This window comes from Carlito syrichta, unplaced genomic scaffold (assembly GCF_000164805.1).
Source record: "Carlito syrichta isolate Samal-C Ts95f unplaced genomic scaffold, Tarsius_syrichta-2.0.1 Scaffold309016, whole genome shotgun sequence".
In the NCBI taxonomy this organism is placed as follows: Eukaryota; Metazoa; Chordata; class Mammalia; order Primates; family Tarsiidae; genus Carlito; species Carlito syrichta.
Window position 1 is genome coordinate 114678 of NW_007253112.1, and position 11925 is coordinate 126602.

General features: G+C 43.3%; 1 protein-coding gene across 1 annotated transcript; it reads right to left on the minus strand.

Annotated features, from left to right (window-relative positions):
* Positions 1 to 3532: 3532 nt before the first annotated feature.
* On the minus strand, positions 3533 to 4814 carry LOC103268993 (uracil-DNA glycosylase-like; the record flags this gene model as incomplete). Its single annotated transcript, XM_008066578.1, is given in 4 exon segments — positions 3533 to 3918; positions 3921 to 4085; positions 4088 to 4272; positions 4786 to 4814. Coding segments are annotated over 4 exon segments (765 nt in total), but the record flags the coding sequence as incomplete, so codon positions are not given.
* Between the last annotated feature and the right edge of the window lie 7111 nt (positions 4815 to 11925).

Genomic DNA, 11925 nt, shown 5'->3' on the forward strand with positions numbered 1-11925 from the left:
TCACTTGCCAAACAATCTCTCTATTGCCAGTCAGTAATCTTTTCAGACTCTGAAAAGATTATTGGGAACCAGTACAAATGACGCCATCCCAGAGACAACACTCCTGAGGGAGTAGAAACATGCCGTTGTCTGAAATCAACAACAGAGAAAGCCCAGTCTAAATCTAATCTCTCCCCAGTATGCTCGAGAGGCTCCCTCTCTGCACTGTATTCATTCAGAGGCAAATCTCTTTGGGAAAGCCCCCTTCCCTAATATGGCAACAAAGCCTTTCACAGGACCAACTTCCAGGCAGTCTTGTTATTTTAAATACACACACACACACACACACACACACACACACACACACACACACACACACACATCATTCAGGTAGAGAGTACCCTAGTGCCCCACAGCTGTGGGTGCCAGAGTTGCAACTAAAACTCTGGCCTTTAAGCTCCAATTAGCTGCTAGTCCCGCAAAGCCACAGCTCAACAATTAGCTCAGGTAATCTAGTGAATAAGGTCAGGAAAAAGAAGACCTGAGCTTTGACCTAGAGTACAAGTGTAATTTGGCTAAATTGAGAGCAACGAGAAGGGTGTTTCAGTCATATTATAGGGGGGAAGAATCAGTGATGGGAAGGCCCTCAGGAAGAAAGGCACAAAACATATTTGGGAGACAGTGAGAAGCCCAGTTTGGCAATGGCATCAGGTATATGAAAAGTTAGGATGGGAAGGAAGGCTGGCTTGCTACGTGGAGAAGCAGCATCATGCAGTGGCTAAGAACATGGACTTTAGTGCCATACAGTCTCTGTGTGAATCTTAGCTCCTCTACTTCCTGACTGTGTAATCTTGGCTACAGTATCAAATCTCTGTGCCTCAATCTCCTCATCTTGAGAATGGTAACAGTAGTAAAATCATCATAAGATTGTTTTGAGGATTCAACAACTTAATACATAAAACTTGGAGCAATGGCTGGCACATAGACAGTGCTCAACAGGTATTAGCTATTACTAATATCATGGGGACATATTGTAAAATAATCTGAATGCCAGTCTTAGATAACAATGTAGGGATCAGGCACTATCTTGTCCTCATTTTCTGCTTCTTCCTTGCCCACGACTGGAGCTGCTTTCTGGAGGTCACCCACCCCTTACTGCAGGTTCAGCTCTGCCTCGGGTCCTACAGTTCACCCTGCCCATAAGACTGAGGATTATCAGTCATATCTTCCCAGCACTCTGGGACTCTACCTCAGGTCACCCTTGCTGCTGGGTCAGCCCTAACCTTAGGCCTGTTTTGCAAACCAGTCAGTCCTCCTACTCCTGTGACACAGCTGCCCCTAGGGTCCTTCCTCAGTTCTCACTACTGCCTTTTTCTCTTTGCCCTTAAGCCCAGTACAAGCAACGGGGCACTGTCTTGTTCTTGCTAGTCCTCGCCTTCCCAGGGATTCTAGTCCTGACCTCAAGCCCCAGTCCAGTCTAAGCGTGGGGCCTGCTACGTCCTGACAGATTTCCTTGATGATGGCCAACGGCCAGCCTGCCTGTACTTCTAGAATCTGCACCTGGATTCCTGTCACCCATGCTCCACCCACCTGTCAAGACATCTGTGCAACTTTGCATTGAAGCTCCTGACACAGAGGACAACCAAGGATTACTACCTGCCAAGTCCTTTTGTACTGTATTCTGCCTTCTGGATCATAATTACTTCCATCACCTGCCCTCTATGCTCCCCAGGGTTTGCTCCTGCTCTTGATGAGAGAGGAGGTGGGAATAGATCAGGCAGGGCCTACATTGCCATGCTAAGGAGCTCAAACATGATCGAGAGACCACTTATCTCTAGCACTCTTGCTATCTTATTCTCTTGACAGCAAAGAATTTACACTTGCATCTCTGATTTACATAGGCATCTATTAATTTGTATATTACATATAAGTGTTACGATACTAATATATTATGCACGATAGCAAACACAAATATAAAAATTAAACAACAAATAAAAACATATGAATAAAAAAATAAAAACACAAATAGAAGCTCTAATGCTTTTTTCTCAGAGGTTGTACTTCTTAAAAATGTCCCTGTGGAAGCCAGAATGTGGAGTATTGCTTGGAGAAGGCAAACATGGAGACCAGTTGATGGACTGTTGCAGCGATTCAGGTAAGAGATGATGGTGGCCTGAACTCAGAACTGTGATAGAAGGGCTGAAATAGAGACATGAAATAAGATATGAATATACCCCTTGAGCAGCTCATGATCAAGTGGGGGAGATATATAGGCAAAGAAACATTGCCTATGATAAATGTTCTGATCAGCTCCACTCTTAATTCTGGACAAGAGGGAACCTAGCCAGGACCTCATACTTTAGCAGAGTATGCACATCACTAACACACACACACTCACACATATTACATTTATCAAAGTATACTTAACAATCCATCACTACAGATTCAGTATTCAGCACTGTCACAGTTCGATCTATACCCTAAACTCCCACTCTCATGACTAATGCTGCTCAGGCAATGATTTCTGTATCTCTTGCCCTGTGTTCTCAAAACAAAAGGCTACGGAGTCTGAATGCCATTGTTTGGGAATTGCACCTCTGCCAACTTTGAAGACTGACAATGTCTGAGCATATGGGGATGATTTGGGCAAGAGAAACACATTGGAAAGAGAAAAGACAAATTAGTTGTCAAATTAATTGTCCATGTGAATGTAGTAGATTCTTGCAAGTAATGCCAATCATCCATTTTCTTGCTTCCCGTGCAAGTGTCCCAATTCATGGTTTCAGAAGTATTAATGAATTAGCACAGTGTTTGCAACAATTGTACATGGCTGCTGGAAATATTGTGTAACATTAAACGATATTTATTACTCTTAACATACACAGGTAGGTCTAGATGCAACCTGTATAAGGCATGATACCAGTTCTTCCCATTAGCAACTAGATAGACACTGAAATTAGAATTAATAATGGATTAATTTGTGCAAGGGCTTTTAATAACAATTAAGTTTTCAAAAATTAAATTAAAATCTTTGGTAGGCTACCCCACCCCCTCCCCGCTTTGTACAAGCGACGCACTTCCGGGCCCGGGCCTGGTTTCCCTGTCCAGCTCCACAACATGGGCGTCAAGAGGTCAGTGTACCTGGCAAAGGCTGGAGTGTCTGCTGAGCTGGGAATGGGGGAGCCTTTCAGATCACCCACGGTAGCAGCAGACACCAAACTGTGGCTGTTCCAAAAGGCGCACTTCCTCACTTCAGTCATAACGCTAAGGGATGTGGAGAGAGCCAAGTGTGAGATCTCCCCTGTTTTCTAAGAAGTTTGCATATCTTAGGCTGAAGCCCCATCACAGAAAAAGGCATTTGGTCCATGAGTGGCCTCTGATGTGTCTGGCGGAATAAAGCTGCCATTCCTGGGCAGCCTGGTTGCTCTTCCCCTTTACACAGAGCACTCAAGATTTAACAGGGAGATCTTCCACTCAACCTCGTGACTGACAAACACTTGAACAGCAGTTTCTCAAAATCCACCAATGGACCCCACCCCCCCTCAGGTGAGGATCACAGCTCCTTCCAGTCGATAGGCTTCTTGCCGGACTTCTGCAGCAGCTTACTGGTCTTAGAGAAGTGTCTACACCCAAAGAACCCCCTATACACAGACAGTGGGGAGGGATGAGCTGTCTGCAGGACATGATGCCGCTTCCTATCAATGGCACTGCCCTTCTTCAGAGCATAAGAGTCCCGAAGCAAGAAGACAAGGCCATTTGAGTTCTTATTCAGCCAGTATACCACTGCATCAGTAAATTGCTCCCAGCCTCTCTCCTTATGAGAATTGGCTTGATGGGTCCGAACAGTGAGGACAGCATTGAATAGAAGAACACCTTGTTTGGCCCACCCAGACAAATCTCCATGGCCGGGATGAACAAAACCATCTATATCTGTAGATGCTCTTTATAAATGTTCTCCAAACTGGGCAGAGGTGGAACAGGTCTTTGAACACTAAAGCAGAGCCCATGAGCTTGACTGGGTGCATGATATGGATCCTGTCCCAGAATGACAACTTTCATGTCTCTTATGCCACACATTTGGGTCCAGGTGAAGACTTGGTGTGGGGTGGATAAACAGTGTGGCGTTTTCTTTCTTCTGCAACAAATCCCATGAGCTGGATGAAGTACAGCTTCCTGAATTCGCCGACGAGGGGCTTCTTCCAGCTCTCCCTGAAGCCCACGGGCATGTTGTGGCCCGCCAGTCTGAGCAAGGCCACTGCCTTGTTCCGCTGGATGTGGTCCAGCTGCTCGGCGCTCTGGAATTCTGACTTGATGTGCAGGGAAATAGAGAACCATCCAAAGATGATTTGCTTTGTTTTAACAGGGTATGTGTATGTGAATCCAGAAAAATTTAGTAATAGTATACAAAACAAAGCAGACTGGGGGAAAAAAAACAGCAACAGACCCTTCCGGAAGGTATTATAATAATACAAGTAATAGTCCAAGAATTGAGTCATTTCCTCTCATATTATTTCTATTTCTTTGGAGTTTTCTCCATTATCACATAAATATGCTCAAGGATCTGCCATTTTAAAAAAAGAAAAACCTGGCCAGGGATGCTGGTTCATGCTTGCAATCACAGCACTTTGGGAGGCCAAGGCAGGAAGATTGCTTAAGCCCAGGAGTTCAAGACCAGTCTAGGCAACATAACAAGATCTCATCTGTACAAATAAAAATAAATTATCCAGGCATGGTGGTGTATATCTGTAGCCCTAGCTACTCAGAAGGCTAAGGTGAGAAGATCGTTTGAGCCCAGGAGTTTGAAACTTCAGTGAGCCATGATCATGCCACTGCACTCTAGCCTGGGCAACAGAGACAGACTTGTCTCTATTTTAAAAAAAAAGAACAGAAAAAGAAAAAACTTCCCTTGATCCTTCTAACTCCTGTGCCATGTCTCTACTCCCCTTAACCAAAATCTTGAAAGAATCATTTACTATCATTGTTTCTACTTCCTCATTTACCATTCTCTTCTCAATCCACTCCACTTGGGCTTCCATGTGTGTACTCCACTGAATCAGCTCTTCCTAATCAATTATCTCCATGTTGTGAAATCCAATAGACATTTTTTTCCTCTTCATCCATGTTCTGATTAGCTGTTTCTGCATTTTAAAAAGATCACCCTAAACTTAGATGCCTAAACCAACAGTCACATATTATCCTTCTCAATTTCTGAGAGTCAGTTATTTGGAAACAACTCAATAGTTCTCATGCCCTACACAGTTGCAGTCAGATTGATGTCTGGATCTAGAATCATCTGAAGGATTGCTCATTCATTTGTCTGGTGCCTGCTCTGGAGAGGCTCAAATAGCCGGGACTAAAATATCTGAATTCCTTGGACATCTCTCCATATTTCTATGAAGTCTCTTCATGTGGTTTCTCCAGCATCGTCATGTTGGGATCACCAGACTTCTGATGTGGTGGCTCAGGTCTCCAAAGGCTTATGTTCCTAGAGAACAAAAAGTCCAACAAAATCTGAATTACATTTTATGACCTAATCTCAGACATAATGTGATTGCTCACAGCAATCACAAAAGTCTGCCCAGATTCAAAGGTACAAGCTCACACTGTAACTAAAGCATGTAGTATAAAAGTTGTTGTTATAGTCATCTTTGGAAAATACAATCCCTCTTTCATGAAATATTATTTTCTGTTAGCATCCAGGACACCATCCTCGTTTTCCTCCTACCTCAGTCAGCTACTGTTGCCAGTATCCTTTGCTTGTTACTCTCCTTAGCTCGACCTCTAAATGAAGGTATTACCCAGGACTTGGTCCCAGTCAACTCTCTCCTCTTCTCTACCTTCTAACCCTCAGTCACTTTTATCCAACCATGTAATTTTAAATGACAACTCCCCAATTTATATTCCAGCTCTGACTTCCCTACTGATTTCCAAATTCATATAGTAGTTGCCTAACTGATTTTTTCTTAGAGATTCTTAATATACATCCCAACTTTAATATGTCCAAAACTGTACTCTTGATCCTTCCACTCATCCAAAATAAAAAACCTCACTACTAATGTAGTTAATTTTCCTACCTCAGTAAATGTAAATGTACCACAAGTGACCCAGATACACAGACTCATCAGTGACTCTCCCCTTTCCCTCATACCTCATACGTAATTCATCTGGCAGCCCTGACAAATGTGCATTCACAACATATCCCATATGTGCCCATATCCACCTACAACTATCATCGCCTTAGCCCAAGTCACCATTATCTCTTGCCTGTTCTTTTCCAATAGCTTACAAGGTGGTCTTCCTGTCTCTAGTCTTTCCCTCTTAAAATTCATTCCTCACAAAGTAAATGGAGGGATCTTTTAAAAACATAAACATACACCATATCATGGAACACTCTTGTTTAAAACATAACAGTGGCTTCCCATTGATCTCAGAATAAAATTATTTCCAAAACCTATAGAGTTCTAGCTTATCCAACCACTACCCATCTCTCTGACATTATCTCCTACCTCCTTTTCCTCATTCAGTATTCTGTAGCTATCCTTGCCTTCCTGCTGTTCCTCCAAAGCCTGCCTCAGAGACTTTGCACTTGTTCTTCTCTATGTCATAAACGTTGTTCCCCAAAGTCTTTGATTATCTTTTTCTTGTCATTCAAGTCTCTGCTCAAACGTCGCCTCCTTAGTGATGCCTTCTCTTAGTATCCAGACTGCATTAGTGTACTTATGTGCATACACACATGCACTGGGTGTCATTCTATCACATATTCCTGTTTTCTTCATAACATTTAACATGATCTGAAATTATCCTCTATTATGTGTTTATTATCTTCCTCCCCCTATTGAATGTAAAGTTTACAACAGAAGAGATTTTTATCTGTTTCCTTCACTGATATGCAAATATGAGGGAGAACCCCCAAAAAACCAGAATTATCTTTTGGAGGGCAAGCCCCTTGTAGTACAGGCCTCCCCTGCTAGGAAAGTGTTCTAGGAACCCATCAGCATCAGTGTAGCAGCTAGTGTTGTTGTGAGAGTCTGCGTCATTTAGCTTCAGTGAATTTTGGGGGGAAGGGGAGGGGGGAGAGTCTCAACGCTTTTGTCCATTTCATGGTGGGTGATTTACCTCAGCACCTGCTCACACCATGCTGAGTGTTCAGCAGCTTTTGACCAAAAATGGCATGACCCCCATGCTCCACCCTCCCTATTCCCCTGATCTACCCCAAGCGACTTTTTTTTGTTTGTTTCCCCAGATTAAAAAAAAGTCCTCAACGGAAACATTTTGCCGATGTGAAAGAGGTTAAACAAAAATGGCAGAAGCACTAAAAGGCATCAAAATTGATGAACTCAAAAACTGTTTTGAGCAGTGAAAAAAGCGTCTTGATAGGTGTATTGCATCAAACAGAGAGCACTTTGAAGGTGACTGAAGTTCAAACATGTAAGAATAAATACACAAATTTTTATTAATTTAATTCTGGGGTTTTGGGGTCCCCCGTATGTGACACTCCATACATTATCTGTTGAATAAATGACTAAACCGAGTTGGGATAGTGGTGGTGGTGGAAAATGGCAGATGCCATTTTAAAGAGCCAGATTCCAGATTTATGCTATCAACATTTGGAGAACATCAAGTCCCAGCTCAATTGTAAGCCCCAAATGCCTCCAGGATCCTAAAGTAAGGGAAAAAAATCCAGTTATCAGCACCTTGAGTGGCCCATGACCCATAACCCACCACGCTCTCTCTTCCTTTCTTTGGGTCTGTCTCTGTTTCCCCATCCTGGTTCTCTCATCCCTCTGCTTCATCTTTCTCTGCTTGTGCTTTAAGGCATGCCTGTAGCTTCTCACCCATACATCTTTCTTAGTCCTTCTTGGAGTCCTTGAAGTCAAAAAGGGTTTCTGGAACCTTCCTTGTATCCATTCCCTGAATACTCCTTTCTTCTCACAAATCTTAGTAGTAGGTCCCCTTTCTAAAACAGAGCACATCACTCACAGGTTTGACTAAGATGATTGCTATTATTAATTTAAATATGCCAGACATTCTGAATGCAAGAAAAGCACTCCCCTTTTTCTTATTTAAGGTAGGCTGGTTGAAAAAAAATTTTAATGTCAAACAGGTTATAGAGTCCACTCTAATGTCATTGATTTTAAATACTATCAAAGGTTTTAAAATAGAAACCAAACTAATAGCTGGGCCCTGGTTGTAATCAGACTATCCCATGCTCACTCCCTGCTGAGTTGGTACCAAATCAATCCAGTTAACCAAGTCACCATGAAGAAACAAGCACTGAAACATGTACCTTAGCCAATGTGTCTAGTTCCATGGGGGCACCCAACCAATTTCAGGTCTTGCTAGCTTAAGGAAGAGTCAACTCTCTCATCTGGATGTTAACCTTAGTTAAGAATCAGTCCCAAGGCTATATAGGCTGTATTCTAATTTCAAACTCATGCATGTTTGCTTGTTTTTTAGTCTAAGCCTCCCTCTGTCACCCAGACTGGAGTGCAGTCGTATAATAATGGCTTACCGTAGCCTCAACCTGCAGAACTCAGGCCATCTTTCCACCTCAGACCTCCAAATAACTGGGACTATAGGCACATACCACCATCCTTGGCTAATTTTTTGATTTATTGTAGGGATAAGGTCTCGCTGTGTTGCCCAGGTTGGTCTCGAACTTCTGGGTTAGGAAATCCTCTCTCTTCAACCTCCCAAACTGCTGGGATTATAGGTGTGAGCCATTACGCATGGCCTGTTTGTTTCTGAGTCGAGATCTTATTCTGTGGCCCAGACTGTAGTGCAGTAGCATGCTCACCACAGCCTTGACTTCTTGGGCTCAGGTGATCTTTTCACCTCAGCCTCCCTAGTAGCTGGGACTTCAGGCATACACCACCATGCCTGGTTAAATTTTTTTTATTTCTTGTAGAGACAAGGTCTTGCTATGTAGCCTAGGCTGGTCTCAAACTCCTGGTCTCAAGCAATCCTTCCTCTTCAGCCTCCCAGAGGGCTGGGATTATAGGCATGAACCATGTACCTGGCAAAACTCATGAATGTTTGATTTGCTCTTATTGACGGTTTAGAGCAACTGCTCAGCACCTTTCCTGCTTCATCTGTTCAGAAATCTCAGGAAATTCAGGTGTGCTTTTGAATAAATTCTGTTTCATGCTGACTTAAAAAAAAAACACCTCTAGCCTCTTCTCAATATTTCTATATCTAGTCCTGGTTGCTGAGAGCTCTGTCACTCCCCCATCTGCTCTTCTCTTGTGGCAGCACTCACAGCATTCCACGCCCAGTGTGACACTGCAAATAAGACTTCGTTCAGCAAGACAGATTATACTCACATCTCCTCTGCGTCCTTTCCCTTCCTAACCGCCTTACTCTGGCTTTGTTTACCAGGTGAGTCACCAGGAGTGGTATGCTACTTTATTCAGTCAAGGAAGCCTTTGGCTCACTCCTGAAGGATTACTATACCAGAGACTGCAGGACAATGTGTGGATGAATATGACTATGAATGCTGAAGAAAGGCCCTTCTGCTTCTCTCCCCTATTTACCATACCTTGGCAACCAGTGAGCTGTTCTTTGTGCTTCCAGAAAGAGAAGGCGATTTGGAGCTCAGCTGCAGGGTCGATCAGTGATGCTCTGAAATGGTCTCAGTGAGTACAATACTCTATCATGTAGAGAAGTAGGGGCATGAGGTACACAGGGAAGTGCTCCTATGTGTTCAATGTAGACAGCCTGGCAGTCAGAGGTGGTCTGCAGACTTACATCTGTGACTGGATGCTGTGGGGAGAGGAAAATGCAGGGAAAAGGGAGGCATCAGGGCAAATGCCTGAGGTATTTCCTGGGCAATATCTGCACCAAAGGCTTAAAAGTCTTCTAAGATCTTTGTCGTGTACACCATCCAGGACCATCAATAAAAACTTCATTCTTAAAAAAAAAATCATTCAAGGCTGACCTTACACTGCCTCCCCACCTCTTCCACACTCTCTCTAAACCAGAAGGGTAGAGGAGAGATCAGAGTTCTCCCAATCTCCCCCACACTTTAAAAGTAATGGGAAAGACTCCAGCTCTTGCCCCACTCTGCAGCCAGAAATTGAAACTGTGTAAGACTTGATCCATTTGGAGCCCACAATATACTAAGGAGATTTCGGAAACCTACCCGATGGAAATTCTGGTTATTTGGCCTGCTTGAGATGGCAGTGACTAGGAAACAGGCATCTTGGGCACCCATAAGGATTGTGCAGTTTTGTCCAAGATGTCCTTGTCCATTTCTAGAGAAAATCTTCCTCCAAAGTTCCTTTCTTTTTTTTTTTTTTTTTTTTGAGTTGGAGTCTTACTCTGTCACCCAGACTGGAGTGCAGTGGCCGCTCCCAGCCACCACAACCTCGAACTGCTGGGCTCCGGCGATCCTTCCGTTTCAGCCTTCCAAGTAGCTGGAATTACAGGCATGCGCCGCTACCACGCCTGGCTGATTTTTTGATTTATTGTAGAGATGAGGTCTCCCCGCCCAGGCAGGTCATGAACCTGCCGGCTCAGGCAATCCATTCTCCTCAGCCTCCCAAAGGGGCGGGATTACAGGCTGAGCCACCCAGCCTGGCTCAAAGCTCCTTTCTTAAGTTTGAGCCAACAGTGCTTACTTAGAAAACTCTGAAAAGGAAGTCTAACTGTGACATTATCTCAATCCAGGCTTCTTACACCTCCATGCTCCTTTTTGTGGGCACATCATTTATCCAGCCACCAGGAGCAATTCTTTCAACTCAGTTCTTTGCTCCACTCTATTTTTTCATTTGCATGCATTCTCATGGCATTTTGCTCTAGATTCCAATAAGAACATCTGGGAACTAAAACTCTCCTGTATCTCTCCTGCTTGTGAAAAATGCTAAATATAGCATGTCAACTTTTAGCAGACACCCGTAGAGAATCTGAGCAGCCAAATAAAAATAACTCTCATTTTGCTGGAACAACAGAGGCCTGAATTCTTAATCTGCCTCTGGATAATACTTGGCACATCACATTTCTTTTCTGGGCCTCAGTTTCCTCATTGTAAAATTAAGAAGTTTGGTTTACATTGGAAAACTAGGCTTATGGCCTAAGGGTCACCAGGTATCCTTTGGCTGAGGATTTTTTGTTGTTTTCTTGTTTGTTCTTTGATGGCCTGCAAAGCAGGACTGACTGTAATAATGTTTGGGGGCACCTGGAAGGCCATTTCTGGGGAAACAACAACAAAAAAAGACTCCTCCCATTTGATTACCTTATGCCAAATATTTCCAGCTGATTTAGATGTTTCTGAGCAACCTCTTTTAAAATGCATATCACCCTGGGAGGGGTGGCAAGTTAAGCTGCCATCAGCCAAGAAGGTGTTGATTGGAGGAATGGGAAATGAAAAAGGGAAAGTTAGCTTTCAACCTTGGAAATAGCCTGGTGGATGGGACAAAGGTACAGCAGCAGACACCAGAATACCAAAGAAGTCAAATGTTAATATCAAAGTCACACAAGGGACTAAGGAACAAAGGAATAATTCTGTCTCCTTAGTTGCTTTTTCAGTGTGCTCAGTTTTCTATTTCCCAGAAAGCATGTAAACAGGTGTCTTTAACATTGGCTGACCATTAGAATCATCTTGTCCCAAAACCCATGTCTCATCACAGACCAAGTGAATCTGAATCTCTAGGGTGGAGTCCAGGAAACAGTAAAAGTTACCCAGGTGGTTACAATGATTAGTGAGGGTTGGGAAGCGCAGTTTTAAGGTGATGAACAGCTTCAAGCAATTACCACAGGATAATCTTAGTCTGTAAGGTTTCTGAGAGAATGTGAGTATTGATCAGAGACTTGCAGGATAAGCAATATTTGGGCCCCAGATGGAAGGAAGTTGGGTCTCCTGTAGTAGAGGAATCAGGAACAAAAAGGCAACGAGGGATATGGTAGAGATTATGTATTTCACCATGCAAGAGAAGAGATTGTATGATA